Genomic DNA, 26,977 nt, shown 5'->3' on the forward strand with positions numbered 1-26,977 from the left:
CAGGGACCCTCAAGTGACACAGGGACCTCTCAGTGACTCCAGCTGACAATGGGGATCCTGAACAGGGACGCAGGTGACATTTGGGACATTCAGGTGGGGACATGGGACCTCCAAGGTGACAATGGGGACCCTAAAATGACCCCAGGAAATCCTAAAGTGACTCTGGGACTGTCCTGATGACCCCAAGGTGACACTGGGACCTCCGGGTGACAGAGGTGACAATAGGGACCCTCAGCTGAGGACATGGGGACACCCCGGTGACAGTGAGATCCTCAAGGTGACACAGGGAGCCCCAAGATGAACACGGGGACCCCCAGGTGACAGTGACACCCTCAAAGTGACACAAGGACCCCCAAGATGGACAGAGGGAACCCCAGGTGAGCCTGAAGTGACCTCAGGACCTCCCATGTGACCCAGAGGTGACACCAAGACCCCTCCCAGTGACCCCAGGAGACTCCCAAAGGGACAGTGAGACCCTCCATGTGACCCTAGGACCCTCAGGTGACACTAGGGACCCCCAGGAGGGGACACAGAGACCCCCCAGGTGACCTCAAAGTGACACCAGGACCCTGCAGGTGACACAGGAGGTGACACCCGTGGTGGCTTTTCCATCCCGAGTTTATTCCGGACCCGGGGGCGACTTTTCAATATGAAAAACAAAAGAAACGGGAAAAAAACAAAAACATCCAAAAATGGGAGAGAGCGACCGGACACCGGGAACGGCGACGGAATCAGGGAGAAACTGAGGGGAAATGGGAAAAATTGATAAAAATGAGAAAAACAAATAAAAAATGGGGAGAAACTGACAAAAAATGGGGGAAAATGAACAAAAAATTGAGGAATATGAACCCAAAATGAAGAAAAATGGGTCAAAAACTGACTGAGCAAAAATAGGGAAAAAAAATCAACAAAAAATTGGAAGAAAGGACCCCAAAGTTGGGAAAAAGGAATGGAATTGGGCAGACAGTGAGCAAAAACAGGGGAAAAAAGAGCAAAAATTGGAAAAGAAGACTAAAAATTGAGGAAACTGACCAAAACCAAGTAAAATTGTTTGAAAATGATGAAGAATGAGGAGAGACTTAAATGAGAGGGAAATGAACTAAAAAAGGGGGGAAAATGACAAAAAAAATGGAAAAAACATTCAAAACTTAGGAAAAATTATAAAAAAATTTGAGAAAATTTGGGAAAAGAGAGCCAGAGTGGGGCGGGGGAGGGGACAGGAGGCCGTGGTGGCAGCGGGGGAGGGGCGGAGGTGATGGTGATGATGATTGAAGGTCAGCAACTCTTCCAGGATGAGGCTGAAGGTCAAGAGCTCTTGGAGGCTCTTCCATGATGGAGATTATAATGAAGGTCAAGGCCAACTGACCAGCCCTGATGAAGACCAAGTGCTGAGGATGTTAAAGATGTAAGACTCTGCAAGGACCACGAGCTCCTCAAGGCTCTGTGAGGAGGATGACTATGAACTCTTGGGATTCTTCAAGGATGAAGGTTGGGGACTCTTCAGGGATGATGAAGGCTGGAGGCTCCTTGACAATGATGAACCTTGAGAATCCTTCAATGATGAGGGAATTTGGAAGCTCTGACCATGATCAGGATTGGAGACTCTTCAAGAATGACCATGATGAAGGTTGGGGACTGTGAGGACAATGCTGAAGGCTGGGGACTCTTCAAAGATGATGATGATGAAGGTTGGGAACTCTTCAATGCTGATGAAAATTGGGAACTTTTCAAGGATGAAGATAACAGAAGTTGGGAGCTCTGACCATGATCAAGACTGGAGCCTCTTCAAGGATTACAAAGACCAAGAACTCATTGATGATGATGAAAGTTGGGGACTCTTCATGATAACAATGATGAAGATTAGGAGCTCTTCAAAGATGGTGAAGCCTGGGGACAATGCTGAAGGACAATGCTGAAGGCTGGGGACTCTTCCAGGATGACGATGATGAAGGTTGAAGACCATGAGGACAACGCTGAAGGTCGGGTGGGGACTCCGCTGCTGCCGCCGCCGATGGCCAAGGCCAACACTGACGATGATGAAGGACAATGACGATGACACCGAAGGCGCCGCCCACCGGTTGACGCCTCTCTGGGACAACACACTGGGAAAGGGAGGAGCAACACTGCCAAGGACTGGGACCTCTGGGGAAACCCCTCAGGCCTCTTCTTCGGCCTCCTCGCCGAAATCCTCCTCCTCCTCGGCCGTGGCGTCCTGGTACTGCTGGTACTCGGACACGAGGTCGTTCATGTTGCTCTCGGCCTCGGTGAACTCCATCTCGTCCATGCCCTCGCCCGTGTACCAGTGCAGGAAGGCCTTGCGCCGGAACATGGCCGTGAACTGCTCCGAGATGCGCTTGAAGAGCTCCTGGATGGCCGTGCTGTTGCCGATGAAGGTGACGGCCATCTTGAGGCCGCGCGGCGGGATGTCGCACACGGCCGTCTTCACGTTGTTGGGGATCCACTCCACGAAGTAGGAGCTGTTCTTGTTCTGCACGTTCAGCATCTGCTCGTCCACCTCCTTCATGGACATGCGCCCGCGGAAGACGGCGGCCACGGTGAGGTAGCGGCCGTGCCGCGGGTCGCAGGCGGCCATCATGTTCTTGGCGTCGAAGACCTGCTGGGTGAGCTCGGGCACGGTGAGGGCGCGGTACTGCTGGCTGCCCCGCGAGGTCAGCGGCGCGAAGCCGGGCATGAAGAAGTGCAGCCGCGGGAAGGGCACCATGTTGACGGCCAGCTTGCGCAGGTCGGCGTTGAGCTGGCCGGGGAAGCGCAGGCAGGTGGTGACGCCGCTCATGGTGGCCGACACCAGGTGGTTGAGGTCGCCGTAGGTGGGCGTGGTCAGCTTGAGGGTGCGGAAGCAGATGTCGTAGAGCGCCTCGTTGTCGATGCAGTAGGTCTCGTCCGTGTTCTCCACCAGCTGGTGCACGGACAGCGTGGCGTTGTAGGGCTCCACCACCGTGTCCGACACCTTGGGCGACGGCACCACGCTGAAGGTGTTCATGATGCGGTCGGGGTACTCCTCGCGGATCTTGGAGATGAGCAGCGTGCCCATGCCCGAGCCGGTGCCCCCGCCCAGCGAGTGGGTCAGCTGGAAGCCCTGCAGGCAGTCGCAGCTCTCGGCCTCCTTGCGCACCACGTCCAGAACCGAGTCCACCAGCTCGGCGCCCTCCGTGTAGTGACCCTTGGCCCAGTTGTTGCCAGCACCGCTTTGGCCTGGAAAAGGGGAGGAAGGGTTGGTTGAGGTCTTCAAATCACCTTGGAGAACCTTCAAACCACTTTTGAGAACCTTTACACCACGTTTGGAGACCTTTAAACCATCTTTAGGGACTTCAAGAACCTCAAAACCACCTTGGGAAGCCTCAAAATCTCCTTTGAGGAACTTTGAACCGGCTTTGAGGATCTTTAGGACCCTCAAACCTGGAGACCCTCTGAGTACCTTTGGGGACCTTAGGTAGCTTCAAACAATCTTTAGGGATTCTCAACTCCACCTTGCTGACCTTGACGACCCTTGAATAATCTTTGGGGATGACAAGCACCTCCATTTCCATCTTGACAATGTTCAAGTAACCTTGGGGACCTTCAAACCATCTCTGGGGACCTTTGAGACACCACTGAGGACCCCTGATCCCCCCCAGCTCAGCCCCTCCCTGTGGTGACCCTTGGCCAGAGGCAGACAAGGACAAGTTGGGTTGTGGTCTTCAAGCTGACTTCAGGGACCCTCAAAACACCTTGGGGAACACTGAAGAATCTTTAATCGCTTTCGGAAACCTTCAGATTAATGCTGAAAACTTTGGGGACCCTCAAACCATTTTTGGGGGCCTTTAAAGCATTTTTGAGAACCTCTGGAAACTCTTCACCGCCTTGGGGACCTTCCTTCCACTCTTGGGGCCCTCAAACACTTCTGCCCCCTCTTTGAGGACCTTCACATCACTCTTTAAGGGACCTCGATCCCACCTGTGGGGACCTCAGGGACCTTCAACCCCACCCTTTGGGGACATTCAGCCCCAACTTGGGGACCCTCAGGGACCTTGATCCTACCTGTGGGAACCTTAACCTCACTTTGGGGACCTTCATGTCACCCCTGGGGACACCTGAGGACCTCTCAACCCACCTTGGTGGGATACTTAGGGACCTTCATGTCACCCTTGGGACACCTGAAGACCTTGATCTCCCCTTTAGGGCCCTGCCATCCCTTGAGGCCACCCCCTGCTGTCCCAGATACATCCCAGATGTGTTCCCACATGTCCCCAGCGGCCCCAAATATTGCTGCGTGTCCCCAAGTGTGTCCTGAAGTGAACCTGATGTTCCTTGAGAGTCCCCAAGTGTCCCCCAAATACCCAGAGATATCCCTAATGTCCCTCAGCAACCCCCAGGTGTGCCCAAGATGCCCTCAGGAGCCTGCAGGCGTCTGCAGATGTGCCCAAGACTCCCAGGCATGTCCAAAAATGTCCCCAGGTGTGTTCCAGGTGTCTGCAGCTGTCCTTGCCATGTGCCAAGACACCCCAGATGTCTTGAGCATCCCCAGGTGTCCCTCAGGAGCTCCCAGGTGTGTCCCAAGTGTGTTCCAATGTCCCCAGGAGCCCCCCAATGTCCCCAGGTGTGTCCCAGACGTCCCCAAGCATGCCCAAGGTGTCCCAGGTGTATCCCAGATGTCCCCGAGTGTGCCTGCAGGTGTTTCCTGATGTCCCACAGGTGTCCTCGATGTCTCCAGGAACCTCCAGGTGTCCCAGGTGTATCCCACGATATCCCCAGGTGGCCCAGGTGTCCCCAAGTATGCCACCAGGTGTACCCCAATGTCCCCCAGATGTGTCCCCAGGTGTGTCCCAGGTGTCCCCAAGCATGTCCCAATGTCCCCCGGCATGCCCAAGGTGTCCCAGATGTGTCCCCAGATGTATCCAGATGTCCCAAGTGTGTCACTCACCAAAGACAAAGTTGTCAGGCCGGAAGATCTGCCCGAAGGGGCCGGAGCGCACGGAGTCCATCGTGCCAGGCTCCAGATCCACCAGGATGGCCCTGGGCACATATTTACCCCCTGGGGACAACAAAAACGTCACCAAAGCCCAAAAAATTCACCCCAAAACCACCAGCATGGCCATAGGCAAAGGATTTACCCCCTGAGAAGTAACCAAACCCCAGAGAATTCACCCCAAAACCACCTGCATGACTGTAGGCAAGGATTTACTCCCTGGGGAGTGAGCAAATCCTAGAGAACTGAACATGAAACCACCCAGAATTAACCCGAAACCACCAGAATCACCCTATATACACCCAAATCACCCCATGAACACCTGGAATTACACCAAAACACCTGGAAATAGCCCAAAACAATCCAGTACTACTCAAAACCACCCCAAAGCCCCCCAAACCACCAGGAAATACCCCAAAACCAACCCAAACCCACCCAGAATTATCTCAAAACCACCAAAATCACCACAAACCCACCCAGAATTGTCCCCAAAACGCTCAGTTAGCCCAGAAATACAAAAAAATCGCTCCAGAAAATACCAAAATCACTGCTAAAATGTCCCAAACCACCCCATGTGAAAGCAAAACACCCAAAATCACCCCCAAATGTTCCAAATCACCCCAAACCACCTTACATGACACCAAAACTCATCCCAAAGAGCCAAAATCACTCCCAAACCACCCAGAATTTCTCCATAAGTAACTGGAATAACCTCATAACCACCCCAAATTCATCTAAGTTCACCACCAAACACCCATAACCACACCCAAACAATCCCCAAATTGCCCAAAATCTCCTGGAATCAACTCCAAACCACCCAAATTCACCCCAAAGCCAGGAAAAATAACCCCAAAAATGGCTCTAAATCCACCCAAAATGAACCACCAAACCCCCCAAATTACTCCAAATTGTTTAAAATCATTACCAAACCATCTAAAATCACCTCAAACCCACTCTGGACCAAAGCTAAAATATTCAAAATCACCTAGAAGTATCCAAGAGTGCCCCAGAACACCCCAAAATGACCTAAAAACAACCCAGACCTCCCTAAAACTCAACCCTAAAGGACTTCCAAAACTCCCAAATTCACCCTAAAAACAGCCCAAATAACCTGAACCTCCCAAAATCACCTCAAAACCACCTCCAAAATCTCCCAAATTCAACCCCAAAACCAACAAATTAATTCCAAACCCTCTCAAAATTACCCCAAAATCATCCCAAACCAACACCAAAATAACCTCAGCAGTGTCAAATTCACCCCAAATTCCCCAAAGCCACCCCAAAACCTCCCCCAGAGCAACCCAGGATGGGACATGGGGACAGGGAGGAGACAAATGACAACGGACAGGTGACACAGCCACGGGGGGGGGTGGGGGGATGACAAAGGGGACAGGGTGGCACACGGGTGACAAAGGACAGGTAACACTGGAGGGGTATCAGGTACAAGGTGACATGGTGGGGGGGTGACAATGGACAGGTGACACTGGAGGTATGTTGGGCACAAGATGCAGGTCACAAAGAACGGTGACGGTGGGTGACAGAGGACAGGGTGACACTGGGAAGGGACAGGATTCACTGACACCAGGGGAGTCACAGGGTGACACAGGAGGTGGCAATGGACACCAGGGGATCCCCAGAATTGAAGGTGACAGGGGACAAAAAACACTGCAAGGTGACAATGGACAAGTGACACTGAGCAGTGATGGGACTGGGGGTGATACTGGGAGGTGACAGGACAAGGTGACCCCACTGGTGTGACAAAGAAGGGGATGGCACTCAGGGACACAAGAAATGAAATGACACAGGGCATGGAAAAGGACCAAGTGACACTGGGAGGTGACAGCAGGACAAAGGTGACACTAAGGGAAAAGCATGGGGACACAGTGACATAGGGATGACAAAGTGCTAACACACAGGGAAGTGACATTGGGGGGTGACAGTGGGGACACAGTGACACAGGAGGGTGACAAAGCAAGGAGTGGCAATGTGGGGGCGAGGAAGTGACACTGGAAGCGGCAAAGTGACAGCAGAGGAAAGTGACAAACAAAGGAACGTGACAGGGGGACAAGTGACACTGGGGAGAAGACAAATGCCACCAAGTGCCACAATGAGGGGGGGAAGGGCAGAGGAGCCCCGGGGGGGGGGTGTGGCGGCTGTCCCCAAGTGCCACCAGCTGTCCCAGGTGTCCCCACCTGTGGCCTCGTTGTAGTAGACGCTGATGCGGTCCAGCTGCAGGTCGCTGTCCCCATGGTAGGTGCCCGTGGGGTCGATGCCGTGCTCGTCACTGATCACCTCCCAGAACTGTGGGGACAAGGGGACAGCTTGGGGACGGCTCAGGGACAGCCCAGGAGCAGGTGTGGGGCAAAAAAAGTGAATTTTGGGGAAAAAACCTCAGGGATTATGGGAGGAAAAATGGGGATTTTAGAGAGGAAAAGGGGGGCTTGGGGACGTGGTCAGGGGGTACAAAGGGGTGGGGCTGGTGGACGAATGAGATCAGCTGGGCCACGCCCACTTTGTGACAAATGGAACCCAAGTTAGGAGAAAAATAAGGATTTGGAGAAGAAAAAAATTGTGATTTTAGGGGGAGAAATGGGGATATTAGGGTAGGAAATGGGGGTTTGGGAGTGTGGTCAGTGTTAAAAGGGGCAGGAGATAAAGAGGGTTATGGTCAGGTGGGCCCGGCCCACCCAGACTCAATTCTGGGGAAAAAATTAGAATAAAAAAAAAAATTAAAAAAAAAATTCAGAATTTTAAGGTGAGAAATGGGAGTTGGGGGCTAAAAGTGGTTGAGCTTAAGGAGGGCTGAAGGCAGCTGAGCCACACTCACTTTGCTACACCGGGGACCCCATTTTGGGGGAGAAAATGGGGATTTGGAAGTAAAAAAATTCAGGAATTTTAAAAAAGGAAATCTGGATTCTAAGATACGAAATAGCAGTTGAGATGTATCAAAAAATATGGATTTTAAGGAAAAAAAATTGGGATTTAAAGGAAAATTGGTGGCATAGTCTGGGATAGAGGAGCAGAGCTTATGGAAGAGAGGGGGCCCACTTTGCTACACTCAGGATTTATTTTGGGTGCAATAAAGGGGATGTTGGGATCTTATAGAAAGAATGGGATGTAAATCCAGCATCACCCACTGCCCCACGGCAGTGTTTTTGGGCAAAAAAATGAAGGATTTAGGAATTTAAAGGAATTTGGGGTGTAGCCAATTGACAGGCAGGATCCACAAGACCTCCTCCACAGCCAGGACCTTTTTCTGGGGTGAAAAATGGGGATTTTGGGGGCTTTTAAAAGAAATTTAGGGTGTGCTCAGGTCCTAAAAGGGTATGGCTACAACACACAGCCACTCCACGACCGTTTTGGAGGGGAAAAAGGCGATTTTTAGGATTTCTTTGGGGTTTGGAGGCACGGGGAAGGGGAGCGGGCGGGGCTCTGTGAGGGAGGGGCGTGGCCAGGGCAGCGCGGTCCCGCTCCCCAAAAGGGCGGGAACGGGAAAATGGCGGCAATTGTTCAAATTCAAACCAACCCCTCCAAAATCGGCTCCCTGCACCCCACATCGGCTTTTATATCACCCAAAATCAGGATTTTTACACCCAAATTCGGCTCTGGGGGCTCCAAGTTTTGTATTTGAAGTCGAGATTCCACCAGAGTGGGGGTTTGGGGTTAAAATGGGCCGGGGGGCGATGCAGCGTGAGGGGAAAATGAAGTGAAAAATATGATTTGGGGGTTAAAAATGAGAAATGAAGAAAAAAATGGGTATTTTGGGGCTTTGGAGAACAGAATGGCGTTACAATATTTATTTGGGGTAAAAGCCTTTAATTTTGAGATTGTTAATTCAAAAAAATAGGTACAAAATGGTTATTTGAGATAAAAATGGTGGTTTGGTGATCATGAGGGAAAAATGTATTTAAAACCCCAAAATTTTGGGTAATAGAAGAAAAAAGGGCTTAAAAATAATTTTGGAGGTGAGAGTGAAACGGGGATTAAAACCCAGCAATGTGAGGTAAAAAAAAACAGGCTTAAAAATGTTAATTTTGGAGATGAAGAAAGGAAGTGGATAAAATCTGGCGTTTTTAGGGAGTTGTGAGCAAAAATGGGTTAAAAAATAGGGATTTTGGGGCTGATGGGACAAATAGGTTAAAAAAGGGCAGTTTAGGGGAATGTAGGAAAGAAATACCTGCAAAAAAAGTTCATTTTGGATAAAAATGGAGATTTTGGGCAAATGACAAAGAAAATGAGTTTAAAAAGTTCAAATTCGAATAAACAGCATTTCAGAGTAATAAACCCTGCATTTTGGGGCCCTGGGAAACAGTGGATTAAAACTTATGTTTTTTGAGAGAAAATGTGAGTTATGTGCAGCATTAAGTGTTTAGTGACAGGAACATGGATTATGGGGAGAAAAGGATATCTAAAGGCAAAAAATGTGAATTTTGGGGTAAAAAAAGTGGATTTGGGGCTAAAACACAATTTTTGAAAGTAATTTGACCTGGTAAATACCAGTATTTTCTGTACAGTAAAAACCTATTTTGGGCCTCAAAATCGCAATTTGGGTTCAAAACCTCTCTCCCTAAGCTAAAAAAAAAAATTTAAAAATCGCTTTTTAGTGTTAAAAACTCCAATTTGAAACGTTTTGGAGAACAAAGATTTCAGTGTGGGGCAGGAAATGGAAATGTTCATTTCGGGGGCAGGAAATGCGGTCTGGAGACACAAAGAGAGGGGGTTGGGGCTGAAAAGGGCGATTTTGCGACAAAAAGTAACATTTAAAAAAGAAAAAAACTAAGAACTATTGGGTTAAAGGAGGCCGTTTTGTGGGTGAAGTGGATATTCAGAGGGAAAAAGGGATTTTTGAAGCAGTAAAAATGACATTTGTGTCTGAAAAATTGCAAATTCCGAGGCCCAAAACGCTTTTTTGGGCAAAAATCACCAGTTTGTGGGAATAAAAAAAAAAAAAAGAGAAAAATTTAAATAAACCCCGTTAATTTTGGAGAAAAAACGGTGATTTTGAGGCTAGAAAAAAGCGGATTTGGAAACACAAAGCTGCGATTCTTCCCCCGACCCTCCATTTTGGGGCTGGAAACCTCCATTTTGGGGCTGGGAGCTCCCTCCGAGCTGCAGAAAATCCCGATTTTAACCCTAATTTCTACTTCTGGAAAATAAATCCAGTCCTTTTTCTCCTCCAGACTCCACGTTTTGGGGATAGACCCAAGATTTTGGACGGAAATGCTGTTTTGCAAAACAAAGATGCTGAGCTGGAGCTCCGAATCTCCATCTTGGGGCTGGGAAAAAAAATGTTTTGGGGCCAAAAAGCTGCATTTTACCAGCAAAAAAACCTTTCATTAATGAAAGAGACCCCTTAAATCCAAAACATTAACATTTTGAGAAATAAAATATACTTTTTTTAAAATTAAGTCATCCATATTTAAACGTAAGAAGGGCATTTCAATTTAAAAAGCTGATTCAAATTAAAAAACCCATCAATTTTGGAGATTAATATTGCAATTTAAAGACCTTAAATTTACATTTAAGGAATAAAAAAAACCTGCTTTTGTCATAAAATCCTGCAGTCTGAAAGCTTAAAAATCCTGATTTTACAGATAGAACACTCTCATTTTGGAAAGAAATTAGTAACACACCTCTTATTTAGGGAATAAAATATTTATTGTGGATATTAAGCCGCCTTTTTTTGGGGGGGGGGAAATCCTCCCATTTTCGGGTCTGACCCCTCCGGGCGTCACGCCCCGTTTGGGGGTAAAAAAATCTTAATTTTGTGGCACAAAATCCATATTCTTGATTTTAAATTAGACGGTTTTGCAGTGAAAATAAATTATTTTAGGGGCGAAAATACCTAGTTATGGGGTGAAAACAACCGATTTCAGACTGAAAAAGCAGCATTTAATGTATGGTAATATAAAAACGAAACAAATCACGTTTTAAATTTAATTATAAATATATTATTGTAAAAAAACTCATTTTGAGGTTAAATCCTTTAATTTCGGGGCTCCTCGCCGCCATTTTGGCGCCTTCCCCGCCCATCCTCAGCCAGACGCCCCTGCCCAGATTACGGGCAAAAAGCGCCATTCGCGGCCAAATCTTTGAAACAGGAACTTAATCTAAGATAAAATACTAATATTTTTCTTTAAACACCCCCCAAAAAGGCGATTTTGGAGGCGAATTCGCCGCGGTTCGGGGCCGCCGTCCTCAGCCGCCATTTTGCGGCCGCGTGCCGGGGGGGGGTGGGAGGGGGGGGCGTTCAGCTACCGAAAATCCTCATTTAGTGACAGAACCTCCCGATTTTAACCCCACACCCGCCCCATTCAGCAAATCCCCCTTCCCTCCCAGCCGCTTCTGTGGGGGTAAAACGCCGATTTTGGGCTAAAATCGCCCTGGTTTGGGTCACCCTTTGTCTTGGCGCGCGGGGGATGGGGGGGTTCTTAAAGGGGCAACGCCGCCGCGGCGGGGGATGAAGGCGGGGCCCGCCGCGCTCACCTTGGCGCCGATCTGGTTGCCGCATTGGCCCGCCTGGATGTGGACGATCTCCCTCATGGCGGCGGTGGAGTCTGGCGGGGGGGCTCGGGCCCACCCGGACGGCGCGGAGGCGCTCGGAAAACTGAATAAAAAAACGTAAAGAGGCGGCGCGGCCCCTTTAAGCGCGGAGTGAAGGCCTGAGCGCGACGGCGGTGAAAATGGCGGCAGCTGCGGCCCCGCGCGCGCTCATATAGGACAAAGTCGGGGCGCCCATTGGTCGGCACTGCCCGCTTTCCATCCATCTATTGGTTAATTGCGTTGTCAATCCAGCTTTCTGCGTTTCAATTGGCCTAAACTTCTCTTAAGCTCCTCCCACGGGCGCTCTGGCGCTCTCGGAGGACCACCCCGCCCCGTCCCTCTGATCTATTGATGATCGACACGCACGACAGCCAATGGAAACTGCGGATGGGCGTTGGCGCGCGGAGAGAGCGGCCAATGGGAGCGCGGGGGGCGGGGCCCGGCGGTGAAGGCGCGGGAGGGGTGAGCGGGGGGGGAAGGGAAGCCGGGGCCGCTTTTGGGGTCCCGGAGGGAATTTTGGGGGAGTTTGGAGGTGATTTGGGGTCCGGAGGGGTTCTGGAATAACCTGGAGGGATTTGGAGGTGGTAGAGGGGATTGGAGCGGTCCTTGGTGAGGACTGAGGGCCTCGGGGGCAGTTTTGGGGAGTCCCTGAGGGAGATTGGGGGGGGTCTCTGACGGGGATTTCAGGTTTCTGAGGAAAGTTTGGGGTCTCCGAGGGAAGTTTGTCGGCTTGGTTTGGCAATTTGGGGTTCCGGAGAGAATTTTTGGGGTTTATGACGGGAGTTGAGACTTGATGATGGAATTTGGCGATCCCTGAGGGAGGTTGGATGTGTCTGAGGGAGGTTTGGGGTCCATGACGGGAGTTGGAGCTTCCGTGAGGGAATTCAGGGTTCCTGAGGGAACTTTGGGCTCTCTGAGGGGGTTGAAGGGTCCTGAGCGGAGTTTGAGGCGCCGCTGATGTGAGTTGGGGTTTCTGTGAGGGAATTTGGGGTTCCCGAGAGACGTTTGGGTTTCCTGAGGGAAATCTGGGTCCGTGGTAGGGGTTGGTGGTTCTGTGAGAGAATTTGGGGTTCCTGAGGCGCATTGGGGATTCCATGAGAGGAGCTGGGCATTTGATGAGGGAATTTGGGCTCCCTGAGGTGTGTTGTGGATTCTGTAATGGAATCTAGGCTTGGAGGTCCCTGGGGGGATTTTGGGTCATTTGGGTGCAGCTTGGGGGGTCCCTGGGACATTTTGGGGGTCCCTGGGTTTGTTTCGAGTCTTTTGGGGGCAGTTTGGGAGGTCCTGGGCAGGGGTTTGGGGGCTTCTGGGGTGGTTTGGGTCCTTTGGGGGCAGCTTGGGGGTTACTGGGTGATTTTGGGGGGTTCCTTGGAGAATCTGGGGGTGTTTGGAATGGTCTTGGGGCAGTTTAGGGGGATTTTGGGGGGGAGTGGGAGTTCGGAGGGGGGGGGTCCCTGGAACAGTTTGGGGTTTTGGGGGCATTTTGGGGGTTCGGGGGGGGTGGGGTTGGGGGTCCTTGGGGCAATTTGGGGGTGCCTGTGGGGTTTTTTGGGGTATTTGGGGCATTTTTGGAGGGTTTTGGGGCAGTTTGTGTAGTTCTGAAAGGGGCTTTGGGGCTTTTTGGGTTATTTTTGGGATCCTTGGGGGATTTTGGAGGTTCCAAACTCCTGAGCCCCCCCCAATCCCCCTTTGCAGTGCCCTGGAGGATCCAGCTGTGCCCCCAGATGTTGAGGGCCCCCAAAAATACCTTCCCTGCTCCCGAAATGCCCCAGATGTGATCGGTGAGGGGCCAGATTCAGATGTTGGGGACCTGAAAATGCCCAAAGTGGCCAAAAACACCTCAGAGGCTCCAGATGTGGCAGCAGAAACCCCAAATCCAGATGTGCTATGGGCCAGAAATGGGCACCGGACACTGCAGGTGGACAGTGACACAGATGTGGAGGAGGAGGGGCCAAACCCAGATGTTGGGCCACAAAAATGGCTTAAAATGACCCAAAATGTGCCTGAAACTCCCGATGTGAGGCTAAAAACCCAAAATCCAGATGTTCCATGGCTTAAAAGTGGGCATGGCACCCTGCTGGTGGAGAGCGACACAGATGTGGAGCAGGAGGAGGCTGATCCAGAAGTGGAGCCCTCAGAACGGCTGAAAATTACCCAGAACGTCCCAGAAACTCCAGATGTTGCAGGAAAGACCCCAAATCCAGATGTTTCAGGCCCAAAAATACGACACAGGATGGAGCTGGTGGACAGTGACACAGATGTGGACGAGGATCCAGATGTGCAGCCCCAGAAAAGGCTTAAAGTGACCCAAAACATGCCTGGAATTCCAGATGTGGAGGTGGAAACCCCAAGTCCAGCTGTGAGGGCGCCCAAAATTGGACACTGGAGAATCCTGATGGACAGCGACACAGATCTGGAGGGGGAGGAGGAGAATCCAGATGTGCAGCCCCAAAAACAACTCAGAATGCCCCAAAATGTGTCCGAAACTCCAGATGTGGCAGCAAAACTCCTGAATCCAGATGTTTCGGGCCCAAAACTCTGTTCTCGGATGCTGCTGGTGGACAGTGATACAGATGTGGAAGACGAAGTGAATCCAGATGTGCAGCCCCCTAAAAGGCTCAAAGGGACCCAAAACGTGCACAGAATTCCAGATGTGGAGGTGGCGACCCCACATCCAGCTGTGGAAAGCCCCAAAATTGGCCATCAGACACTGGTGGAGGACAGCGACACAGATGTGGAGGATGATCCAGATGTGCAGCCCCCAAAAAGGCTCAGAAGGACTCAGCATTTGCCCAAAGCTCCAGTTGTGCGATGGGGGACACAAAATCCAGATGTTTCAGGCCCCACAATCAGGAGTCAGATGCTGCTGGTGGACAGCGACACAGATGTGGAGGAGGATCCAGATGTGCAGCCCCTGAAACAGCTCAGAGCGACCCAAAACGTCCCCGAAACTCCAGATGTGGCTGCGAAGCCCCCAAATCCAGATGTTTCAGGCCCTGAAATCAGGTGCCAGGCATTCCTGGTGGACAGTGACACAGATGTGGAGGAGGAGGAGGTGAGTCCAGATGTTGAGACCCTAAAAAAGCTTGGAATGACCCAAAATGTGCCTGAAAGTCCAGATGTGGTGGCACAGACCCCAAGCCCAGATGTTGGAATGACCCAAAATGGGTGTCAGGCACTGCTGGTGGACAGTGACACAGATGTGGAGGAGGAGGAGGTGAATCCAGATGTTTGTAATTCTAAAAGATGGAAAATGCCTCAAAATGTGCCCCAAACTCCAGATGTGCCCCCACAGCCCCCAAATCCAGCTGTGAAGAGGTCACAGAGGGGTCACGGGGCGCTGCTGGATGACAGCGACACAGATGTGGAAGAGGAGGCAAATCCAGATGTTGGATCCTTAAAAAGATTGAAACCAGCCCCAAATGTGCCTGAAACTCCAGATGTAAGGCTGGAAATGCCAAATCCAGATGTTTCAGGCACAAAAATTGGGTGTGGGACGCTGCTGGTGGACAGCAAGACAGATGTGGAGGAGGATGAGACAGGTCCAGATGTTTGGCCCTCAAAAAGACTGAAAATGACCCAAAATGTGCCGGAAAGTCCAGATGTGCCCACACTGGCCTCAAGTCCAGCTGTTGGAGGCTCTGAATCCAGCTGTGGAGCCTTGGTGGGGGAGAGTGACCCAGATGTGGGGGAGGACGAAGCTGATCCAGATGTTCAGCCCTCAGAAAGACAGAAGATTACCCAAAATGTGCCTGGAACTCCAGATGTTAGGCTGAAACCCCCAAATCCAGATGTTGGGAGGCTCCAAGGGACCCAAACTGTGGCCGAGACGCCAGATGCAGAGGGAGAGGAGGAAGAGTGGGATCCAGATGTGGCCACCCAGCTGTTCCTGACCCCAAATCCAGATGTGGGGGAGGCCGAGGTGGACCCAGATGTTGGGAGCCCAGAACGACTCAAAATGACCCAGAAGCCACCGGAAATTCCAGATGTGGAGGAGGAAGAGGAGTCAGATCCAAGTGTGGCCACCCAGCTGTTCCTGCCCTCTCCTGATGTTGGGAGCCCAAAACAACCCAAAATGACCCAGAACCCTCCCAAAATTCCAGATGTGGAGGAGGAAACCCCAGATCCAGATGAGGAGGAAGAACAGGAGTCAGATCCAGATGTGGCCACCCAGCTGTTCCTGACTTCTCCAGATGCTGGGAGCCCAGAAGGACCCAAAACTACCCCAAAGGACCCCAAAATTCCAGATGTAGAGGGGCTGCCTTCTCTGGATCCAGATGTGGCCACACAGCTGTTCCTGCCCCCACATCCAGGTGTGGAGGACGGTCTAAATCCAGATGTTCTGGGTCCAAAACAATCCAAAATGGCCTCAAATGACCCCAAAATTCCCATTGTGAGGGCGGAGACCCCAGATCCAGATGTGGAGGGGGAGGAGGACTTGGATGTGGCCACCCAGCTGTTCCTGCCCCCTGATCCAGATGTGGAGGGGAAAGGACCCTCAGAACCAGGTATTGGGTCCCCAAACCCACCCAAAAGTCCCCTAAACCTGCCTGAAATTCCAGATGTGGACATGGAGAGCCCAAATCCAGATATGGAGGGGTCACTGAGGGGCCACAGGACATTGCTGGGGGATGTTGATCCAGATGTGGAGGAGGCGGGCCCAAATCCAGATGTGGCAGCCTCAAAAAGGCCCCAAACAGCCCCGGAAGTCCCTGACATTCCAGATGTGGAGGTGGACACCCCAAGTCCAGATGTGGAAGGGCCGGGGAGCCCTGGCCTGAATCCAGATGTGGCCACCCAGCTGTTCCTGCCCCCTGCCCCAGATGTGGAACCCCTGGAAAGCCCCAAAAGGGCCCCAGACGAGCCCCAGGTTCCAGATGTGGAGGAGGCGGCCCCAAATCCAGATGTGGAGGGTCCCCCAAGCCCCGCCCAGGAGGAAGCAGAAGCTCCGCCCACCCCGCAGGTGAATTTGGGGGTCCCGGGGGGTTCTGGGGGTCTCTGCTCCATTTGGGAGCCCCCCGGGGATTCAGGGAGGGCTCCAGGTGGATTTTTTGGGGTTCCCCGTGAATTTGGAATTTGGGGGGTCCCAGGTGGGATTTTGGGGTTCCCAGTGGATTTTGGGAGACCCAGGGTGGTTTGGGGGGGGTCTCAGGTGAATTTTTGGGGGTCCTGGGTGAATTTTGGGGGGGTCCCAGGTGGAATTTGGGGTGAATTTGGGGATTTTGAGGGTGGCAGGTGGATTTTGGAGGGTCCTGGGAGGGTTTTGGGGATTCCCAGTGGAATTTGGGGTGAATTTGGGGGGTTCCCATTGGATTTTGGGGTCCCCACCACAGCCCCTCCCCCCAGGTGCGGCGCAGTCGGCGATTGGCCGTGAGTGGAGGGGGCGGAGCCTCACATGGCCCCGCCCCCACCCAGAATGAGCACGATCAAGGCTCCAAGCCACGCCCCCCAGAGGGGGCAGGACCAATCAGCGGCAGTGCTTGAAGAGGCCACACCCTCAGTGCCCATAAAAGGAAATGGGCGGGGCTCAGTCACAGCCCCGCCCCCAGAGGAGGAGGAGCCAACAGAGTGTGCCAAGCGCAGGCTCCGCCCACGGGCAGCACCAGGCTCCGCCCAGATCCGGGTAAGGACCAGTAGGGACCAGTAGGAACCAGTACAAACCAGTACGGACCAGTAGGGACCAGTACAGGCCGGTACACACCAGTACAGACTGGTACAGACCAGTACAGACCAGTACCCCCAGTGACTCCTAAGTGACCCCAGTACGGACCAGTGACTCCACCCAGTGCTCCCAGTATAGACCAGTATGGAGCAGTATAGAGCACTATGGACCAGTATAGACCAGTAAGGGTCAATATGGACCAGTACAGACCAGTATGGACCAGTACAGACCGGTACACACCAGTGCAGACTGGTACAGACCAGTACAGACCAGTACAGACCAGTACAGACCAGTACCCCCAGTGACTCCTATGTGACCCCAGTACGGACCAGTGACCCCACCCAGTATAAACCAGTATGGACCAGTATGGACCAGTAAGGGTCAATACAGACCAGTACAGAGCAGTGTGGAACTGCAGTGACCAGTATAGACCAGTGACCCCCCAGGGACACCCCAGTGACCTCCCAGTATGGACCAGTACAAACCAGGACCCCCCCAGTGCTCCCAGTACAGACCAGTGCCCCCCATCCCCCTCCCAGCTGCTGTTCTGGGGCTGGTGGCACCTGGGCATGTCCCCACAGTGTCCCCAAGGGGTCTCAGAGTCCCTCAGGATGTCCCCAAGCTGTCCCAAATGTGTCCCAGTGTCCCCAGTTGCTGTTCCTGGGGATGGTGGCACCTGGGCATGTTCCCAAAGTGTCCCCGAGTCCCGCAGGAATGTCCCTGCTGTGTCCCCAACCTGTCCCAAACCTGTCCCAGTGTCCCCAACTCCTCAGGGATGTCCCCACAGTGTCCCTAATACTCTCAGGGATGTCCCCAGTGTGTCTTGAATGTGTCCCCAACCTGTCCCAGTGTCCCCTAGATGTCCCCACCCCCCCAATGATGTCCCCAATGATGTCCCCAGGTGCTGTCTCGAGGCCTGGTGGCACTCAGGGTTGTCTCCACTGTCCCCAGGTGCTGTCCTGAGGCCTGGTGGCACTCAGGGATGTCCCCAATGATGTCCCCAGGCCTGGTGGCACTCAGTGATGTCCCCAGGTGCTGTTCCAGGCCTGGTGGCACTCATTGATGTCCCCACTGTCCCCAGGTGCTGTTCACAGGCCTGGTGGCACTCAGGGATGTCCCCAGTGATGTCCCCACTGTCCCCAGGTGCTGTTCACAGGCCTGGTGGCACTCAGGGATGTCCCCACTGATGTCCCCCCCCGATGTCCCCACTGTCCCCAGGTGCTGTTCACAGGCCTGGTGGCACTCAGGGATGTCCCCAATGATGTCCCCAATGATGTCCCCAGGTGCTGTCCCAAGGCCTGGTGGCACTCAGGGATGTCCCCAATGATGTCCCCAATGATGTCCCCAGGTGCTGTTCCCAGGCCTGGTGGCACTCAGGGATGTCCCCACTGTCCCCAGGTGCTGTTCCCAGGCCTGGTGGCACTCAGGGATGTCCCCAATGATGTCCCCAATGATGTCCCCACTGTCCCCAGGTGCTGTTCCCAGGCCTGGTGGCACTCAGGGATGTACCCAGTGATGTCCCCAATGATGTCCCCACTGTCCCCAGGTGCTGTTCACAGGCCTGGTGGCCTCCCCGGCGCTGCGGGTGGCCCTGGGGACGCTGGGTGGCACCGAGGCCACATCAGTGCACGACTGCAGCCACCTGGTGACCGATGGCATCCGCCGGACGCTGAAGTTCCTGTGTGCCCTGGGCAGGGGCGTCCCCATTGTCACCCCCCAGTGGCTACTCGAGGTGACATCGGGGACATTGGGGACAGTAAGGGGGCTGGGGGGATTGGGGATGATGGGAGGACATTGGGGGATTGGGGACATTGGGGACAATCAGGGATTGGGGATATTTGGGACATTGTGGACACTGGGGACAATCAGGGATTTGGGGACATTGGGGGACTTTGGGGACTGGAGACAGTCAGGAGGATTGGGAACACTGGGGACATCAGGGACATCAGGGGGACATTGGGACATTGGGGACATCAGGGACACCGAAGTTCCTCTGTGCCATCACCAGGGGTGTCCCCATTGTCACCCCCCAATGGCTGCTGCAGGTGACATCAGGGACAGTGGGGAGTTGGGGACAACTGGGGGACTTGGTGACAGTGAGGGGAATTTGGGGACAAGGAGAAGGATTTGAGGACATTGGGGACAAGGAGTGGCACTGGGGACTTCAGGGGAGATTTGGGGACATTGGGTGGTCTTGGGGACAATGGGGATCTCGGGAACATTGGGGACAGCTGGAGTGGCCTTGGGGACAAGGGGACACTGGGGACATGGTGGCAAGGGGGATTGGTCCTGGGGACATTTAGGGATGTGTGGGTGACCTTGGGGACAGGGGGAACTCAGGGACAATGGGAGGGGATTTGGGGACAGTGGGGGTGGCCTTGGAGACTTTGGAGCCTTGGGGACCGGGGGTGGCCTTGGGGACAGAGGGGCTTTGTGTGGCAAGGGAGGGTGACCTTGGGGTCAAGGGGAAGGACTTGGGGACAATCAAAGGGACTCAGGGGTGGCTCTGGTGGCCGTGTGTGACCCCCGTGTCCCCGCTGTCCCCAGAGCTCCCACAGTGGCCGCCTGCTGTCCCCAGGTCCCTTCCTGCCCCGGGACCCCCCCTGTGAGCGGCGCTTCGGCTTCCGCCTGCGCCTGGCGCTGGCCCGGGCCCGAGAGCGGCCCCTGCTGCAGGTGACACTGCCCCACGTGTCCCCACGTGTCCCCAAATGCCACCTAACCCATCCCTGAGCCAGCCCCAGGCATGGCAGTGGTTCCTGCTGCAGGTGACACTGCTCCACATGTCCCCAAATGCCACCTAAACCCATCCCCAACCCAGCCCCAGGCATGGCAATGGCCCTGCTGCACGTTACAGTGACAGCAGTGTCCTCAATGTCCCCCATGTCCCCGGGCCCAGGAATGGCTCCTGCTGCAGGTGACACTGTCCCCACATGTCCCCAAATGTCACCTCATGTCACCTAAACCCATCTCCGAGCCAGCCCCAGGCACGGCAACAGCCCCTGCTGCAGGTGACAGTGACAGCAGTGTCCCCAATGTCCCCGGGCCCAGGAATGGCCCCTGCTGCAGGTGACACTGCCCCACATGTCCCCAAATGCCACCTAACCCATCCCTGAGCCAGCCCCAGGCATAGCAATGGCCCTGCTGCAGGTGACACTGCCCCACGTGTCCCCACATGTCCCCAAATGCCACCTAACCCATCCCTGAGCCAGCCCCAGCCATGGCAGTGGTTCCTGCTGCAGGTGACACTGCCCCACGTGTCCCCACGTGTCCCCAAATGCCACCTCATGCCACCTCATGTCACCTAACCCATCCCTGAGCCAGCCCCAGGCACAGCAATGGCTCCTGCTGCAGGTGACAGTGACAGCAGTGTCCCCAAATGTTACCCCATCCGTGTGCCAACCCTGGGCCCAGGTATGGCCCCTGCTGCAGGTGACGCTGTCCCCAAATGTCCTCAAATGTCACCTCATGTCACCTAAACCCATCCCCAAGCCAGCCCCAGGCATGGCAATGGCCCCTGTTGCAGGAGACAGTCACAGCAGTGTCCTCAACGTCCCCAAATGTCACCTAAATCCAGCCTTGAGCCAGGACACAGGGCCTGCTGCAGGTGACAGTGACAGCAGTGTCCTCAGTGTCCCCAGGCCCAGGAATGGCTCCTGCTGCAGGTGACACTGTCCCCACATGTCCCCAAATGTCACCTAAACCCATCCCTGAGCCAGCCCCGGGCATGGTGCCACCTCCCTCCTGCAGGTGATGATGACATTAATGTCCCCAACTGTCCCCAGCTTCTCCAATGTCCCCAATGCCCCAATCTCCTGAATCCCTCAATGTCCCCAACCTGCTTAATGTCCTCTGTGTCCCCAATGTCCCCAATACCCCAATCTCCTGAACCCCTCAATGTCCCCAACCTGCTTAATGTCCTCTGTGTCCCCAATGTCCCCAATACCCCAATCTCCTGAACCCCTAATGTCCCCAGCCCCTGAATGTCCCAAACATCCCCCCAGTCATCCCTGATGTCCCCAATACCCCAAACCCTCAATGTCCCCAATACCCCCAATCTCCTGAATCCCTCAATGTCCCCAGCCCCTGAATGTCCCCAGTGTCCCCCTGATGTCCCCAATACCCCAACCCCCTCAATGTCCCCAATACCCCAATCTCCTGAACCCCTTGATGTCCCCAGCCCCTGAATGTCCCAAACATCCCCCCAGTCATCCCTGATGTCCCCAATACCCCAACCCCCCCAATGTCCCAAATGCCCCAATCTCCTGAACCCCTCAATGTCCCCAGCCCCTGAATGTCCCCAGTGTCCCCCTGATGTCCCCTCTGTCCCCAGGGCTACCAAGTGCACGTCACCCCCAGTGTCCAGCCGTGCCCCGAGGACATGCGGGACATTGTCACCTGCTGTGGTGGCACCTTCCTGCCACAGCTGCCCCAGGAATACGCGGTGAGGGGACAGCGGGGACAGGGGACACTGGGGACATGGAGGGGGATTGGGGACATCGGGGACCCTGGGGACATTGGGGACATGGAGGGGGATTGGGGACGTTGGGACATCGGGGACACTGGGGACATTGTGGGGACTGGGGACATTGTGGGGACATTGGGGGGTTTTGGGGTTTCTCCTGGGGTATTTCAGGGGGTTTGGGGGGCACTTGGGGTTTCTCATTCAGTTTTTGGAGGTTTTGGGGTTTCTCATTGGGTTTTTTGGGGTTCTTAGGGGCTTCTCACTTCGTTTGGGGGATTTCTCACTGGGTTTTGGGGTATTTGGGGTTTTTTGGGGGGCCTTCACTGGGTTCTGGGGTATTTGGGGGTTTTGGGGATCCCAGATTGTGCTCTGGGAGGAGAACCCCATTGGGGGTTTTAGGGGATCTCTTTGGGGTCAGAGGGTTCCTATTGGGGTTTTGGGGATTTCTCACTGGGGGTTTTGGGGGTTTTTTTGGGGTATTTGGGGTTCTTTTGGGGTGTTTGGCGTTTCTGATCGGAGTCTTGGGTTGTTTGGGGGTTTTTGGTGTTTCTAGCAGGGTTTTGGGGGTTTCTCACAGAGGTTTTGGGGGTATTTGGGGTTTCTCACTGGGTTTTGGGGGTTTCTCACTGAGGTTTTGGGGGTATTGGGGGTTTCTCACTGGGTTTTGGGGTTTCTGATGGGATTCTGGGGTCCTGACCCATTTCCCCCAGCTCTGGGTGCTGGTGATCTCGTGCCCCCAGGACTGGGCTGGGTGGGGTTTGGGTTTCTCTCTGGGTTATTTGGGGTTCCTGACAGGGTTTTGGGGTTTTTCCCCCTGGGCTTTGTTTGTTATTTGGGATTTCTCACTGGGTTATTTGGGATTTCTGATGGGGTTTTTCCCCCAAGCCCAGTGTTCTGGTGATCTCGTGTCCCCAGGACAGGGCTGTGTGGGTTATTTGGCATTTCTCTTTGGGCCATTTGTGGATTTTGATGGGTTATTTGGGGGTCCTGATGGGGTACTTGGGGTTTCTCATTGTGTTTTTGGGGTTCCCTGGCCCCTTATGGTGGTAATTTCCTGTCCCCAAGACTGGGCTGGGTGGATTATTTGGGGTTTATCACTGGGTTATCTGGGGTTCCTGGCAGGATTTCTGGGGTTTCTGATAGGTTATTTGGGGTTCCTGATGGGTTATTTGGGGTTTTTGATGGGTTATATGGGGCTCCTGATGGTGTATTTGGGGTGCCTGACAGGTTTTTTGGGGTTTCTCTCTGCGTTATTTGGGGTTCCTCACTGTGGTTTTGGGGTTTGTCCCCAGCCCCATGTCCTGCTGATCTCGTGTCCCCAGGACCGGGCTGTGTTTGTTATTTGGGGTTTCTCTCTGGGCCATTTGGGCTTTGTCACTGGGTTATTTGAGGTTCCTGATGGGGTATTTGGGATTTCTCACTGGGTTATTTGGGGTTCATCACTGTGGATTTGGGGTTTTTCCACCAGCCCCATGTCCTGGTGATCTCGTGTCCCCAGGACTGGGCTGGGTGGGTTATTTGGGGTTCCTGACTGGATTTTTGGGGTTTTTGATGGGTTATTTGGGGTTCCTGATGAGTTATTTGGGGTTCCTAGCAGGGTTTTGGGCGTTTCTCACTGGGTTATTTGGGTTTTCTCACTAGGTTATTTGGAGTTCCTCATGGGGTATTTAGGGTTTCTGATAGGGGTTTGGGGTTCCTGATGTGGTTTTTGGGGTTTCTCTCTGTGTTATTTGGGGTTCCTCACTTTGGTTTTGGGGTTTTTCCCCAGCCCCATGTCCTGGTGATCTTGTGTCCCCAGGACTGGGCTGGGTGGGTTATTTGGAGTTTCTTACTGGGTTACTTGGGGTTTGTGATGGGATTTTTACCCCAGCCCCATGTCCTGGTAATCTCATGTTCCCAGGACAGGGCTGTGTGGGTTATTTGGGGTTCCTGACAGGGTTTTTGGGGTTTCCCCCCCAGCCCCATGCCCTGCTGATCTCGTGTCCCTAGGACTGGGCTCTGTTTGTTATTTGGGGTTTCTCTCTGGGTTATTTGGGATTTCTCACGGGGTTATTTGGGGTTTCTAATGGGGTTTTTCCCCAGCCCTGTGTCATGGTGATCTCGTGTCCCCCAGATGGGGCTGTGTGGGTTATTGGGGTTTCTCACTGGGTTTTTGGGGTTTCTCACTGGGTTTTTAAGGTTTCTCACTGGGTTATTTGGGGTTCCTAATTGTGGTTTTGGTGTTGCCAGCCCCATGTCCTGGTGATCTCATGACCCCAGGACTGGGCTGTGTGGGTTATTTGGGGTTCCTGACTGTGTTTTTGGGGTTCCTGACTGTGTTTTTGGGTCCCCAGCCCTGTGTCCTGGTGATCTCGTGTCCCCAGCACCGGGCTCTGTTATTTGGGGTTTCTCACTGGGTTATTTGGGGTTTCTGGCTGGGTTTTTGGGGTTTCTGGCTGTATTTTTGGGATTCCTGATGGGGTTTTTGGGGTTGCTGATGGGGTTTTTGGGGTTCCTGACTGTGTTTTTGGAGTTCCTGTGTTTTTTGGGGTTCTGATGGGGTTTTTTGGGGTTGCTAATGGGGTTTTGGGGGTTCCTGACTGTGTTTTTGGGGTTCCTGATGGGGTTTTTGTGGTTCCTGACTGTGTTTCTGTGGTTCCTGACTGTGTTTTTGGGGTTCCTGATGCGTTTTTTGGGGTTCCTGTGTTTTTGGGGTTCCTGATGTGTTTTTTGGGGTTCCTGTGTTTTTGGGGTTCTGATGGGGTTTTTTGGAGTTGCTAATGGGGTTTTTGGGGTTGCTGATGGGGTTTTGGGGTTCCTGATGGGGTTTTTGGGGTTCCTGACTGTGTTTTTGGGGTTCCTGACTGTGTGTTTGTGTCCCCAGCCCCGTGTGCTGGTGATCTCGTGTCCCCAGGACCGCAGGCTGTGGCCCCCGGCCGTGGCCGCGCGGCTCCCGCTGCTCTCGGCCGAGCTGCTGCTCTCGGGGGTGCTGCAGCAGCGCCTGGAGCTGGCACCGTTCCTGCTGAGCCCCTGGCAGCCCCCCGAACACACCCCTGAGTCCCCCCAAAACACCCCAGATCCCACCCAAAACCAAACTAATCCCACCCAAAACCAAAAAAATCCCACCCAAAACCAAACAAATCCCACCCAAAAACACCCAAATCCCATCCAGAATAACCCAAATCCCACCCAAAAACACCCAAATCCCATCCAGAATAGCCCAGAGCCCACCCAAACCCCAAAAAATCCCGCCCAGAAGCCCCCAAAACCCACCCAAAAAACCCCAAATCCCGCCCAGAAACGGAAAAATCCCCCCCGAAAAACCTCAAATCCTCCCCCAGAAACCCCAGATCCCACCCCAAAAACCCCAAATCCCCCCCAAAACCAAAAGAATCCCACCCAGAAACGCCCAAATCCCGCCCAAAGTACTCCAAACCCACCCCGAAAAACCCCAAATCCCCCCCAAAACCAAAAAAATCCTCCCCAAAAAACCCCAAATCGCCCCCAGAAACGCCCAAATCCCACCTTAAATTCCCCAATCCCACCCCAAACCCAGTCCCGGCCCCATTCGAGGGGCTCCACCCCTCCCCCGAGCCCCCCCAGGACCCGGAGTGGGCGGAGACCCCCCCAAAATCCCCCCCCAAAAACCCCAAATTCACGCACCCACCAAAAAACCCCAAATCCACCCAAAAAATCCCCAAATCCATCCCAAAAAACCCCCAAACGGCCCCGGAGTCACTCAGAGGGTCCCGACCCCGATTTTGGGGTCCCATACCCCCCACAGGAGCCCCCCAGGACCCGGAGCCGTCAGGGACCCCCCCAAAATCCCCCTCGGGACCCCCCAAATTCAGGGACATCCAAAAAAACCCCAAATCCAACCCCAAAAACCCCAAACCCGCCCCAAAAAACCCCCAGACAGCCCCGGGGTCCCCCTGGGGGTCCCAGCCCCAATTCTGGGGTCCCAGATCCTCCCCTGGAGCCCCCCCGGACCCGGAGCGGGCGCAGACCCCCCCCAAATGCAGGGAACCCCCAAAAAACCCCAAACCGGCCCCAAAGAGCCCCAAATCCCACCCCAAAACGCACCCGGGGTCCCCCCGAGGGTCCCGCCCCTAATTTTGGGGTCCCCGAGCCCCCCCCGAGCCCCCCCCGGACCCGGAGCCGCCGGGGGGCCCCAATAAAGTGAATTTGGGCAGCGGAATTTGGGATTTTGGGGGTTTTTAGGGTCAAAAATGCCAAATTTTGGGGGGGAGGAACTGTGGAGGTTTGGGGACATCCCGGGGACAGCCCTGAGGTGGCCATGGGGGAGTTGGGGACACGGTGGGGACACTTTTGGGGACATCAGGGAACCCTTGGGGACACCGGGGATCCCCTTAGGGACCCCGTGGAGACATTGGGGACCCCCCCTGGGGTGGCCATGGGGGGTTGGGGACATCAGAGAGCCCTTGGGGACACCAGGGACTGTCTCGGGGACACTTTGGGGACACCACGTACCCTTTTGGGGACCCCCCGGGATTGTCATGGTGGCCTTGGGGACATCAGGAACCCCCGTGGAGACACTTTGAGGACACCGGGGCCCTTCTGAGGATATCGGGGCCCCCCTTGGGGACACCAAGGAACCTTTTGGGGACCCCTTGGGGACATTGGGGACACCCCGAGTTGGTCGTGGTGGCCTTGGGGATATCGGGAATCCTTTTGGGGACACCAGGGACCCTCTTGGGGACGTCGAGGACCCCGTGGGTTGGTCATGCGGGGGTGAGGGGCATCAAAGGTCCCTTTGGGGACACTAAGGACCCTTTTGGGGACTGATTTGCATTTAGCCCCGCCCCCTCAATCCTCAGCCAATCAGCGCTCTCGTGGCATGGCACTGCAGCCAATGGCAGCGCAGGATGGGCGGGAATTTCGCTACCATGGAAACGCCCGAGCCGGGTCACCATGGTAACGAGCTAGGACGCTTCCGGGTTCCTTCCCCGCCCCCTACCGCTCTTAGCCAATCAGCACTCGCGGAGCAGAACAGCCAATGGCGATGCAGAAGGGGGCGGGAACAGCGTTGCCATGGCAACGGGGCGGCCGGGACTGCGGCGGGAAAAGTGAGAAAAGGTAAAAAAGGGAATAAAAAGGGAAAAACCGGGAATAAAGCCCGGGATTGGTGTGGGGCGGGAGAGACTGGGGGGGCTGGGGGCCAGCGGGAACCCTCGAGGATGGGCGTGGGGTGTTCGGGGACCCTGACTGACCCTGCCAGGACCCCACTGCCCCCTCAGGACCCTGATTTGCCCTGCCAGGACCCCGTCTCCCCTCAGGACCCCAATTTACCCTTTCAGACCCTCATTTACCCTTCCATAGATCCCTGGACCGCATTAACCCTGCC

General features: G+C 54.1%; 2 protein-coding genes across 2 annotated transcripts; one reads left to right on the plus strand and one right to left on the minus strand.

The window, feature by feature from the left end:
* Positions 1–600: 600 nt before the first annotated feature.
* Positions 601–11,661, minus strand: TUBB (tubulin beta class I). The gene is made up of 4 exons (XM_058040554.1): positions 11,453–11,661; positions 7,159–7,267; positions 4,922–5,032; positions 601–3,213 (listed from the first exon to the last, which is right to left on the minus strand). The coding sequence occupies exons 1-4, from the start codon at positions 11,507–11,509 to the stop codon at positions 2,156–2,158; spliced, it is 1,335 nt and encodes a 444-aa protein (XP_057896537.1). The 5' UTR covers positions 11,510–11,661; the 3' UTR covers positions 601–2,155.
* Positions 11,662–11,955: 294 nt separating this feature from the next.
* On the plus strand, positions 11,956–25,795 carry LOC131093357 (mediator of DNA damage checkpoint protein 1-like). The gene is given in 8 exon segments (XM_058040509.1): positions 11,956–11,971; positions 13,205–16,472; positions 16,856–16,966; positions 16,968–17,132; positions 18,718–18,903; positions 19,719–19,844; positions 21,502–21,612; positions 24,497–25,795. Coding segments are annotated over 7 exon segments (5,145 nt in total). The 5' UTR covers positions 11,956–11,971; positions 13,205–13,325.
* Positions 25,796–26,977: the final 1,182 nt, after the last annotated feature.

The sequence above is a fragment of the Melospiza georgiana genome, chromosome 25, assembly GCF_028018845.1.
Source record: "Melospiza georgiana isolate bMelGeo1 chromosome 25, bMelGeo1.pri, whole genome shotgun sequence".
Classification (NCBI taxonomy): domain Eukaryota; kingdom Metazoa; phylum Chordata; class Aves; order Passeriformes; family Passerellidae; genus Melospiza; species Melospiza georgiana.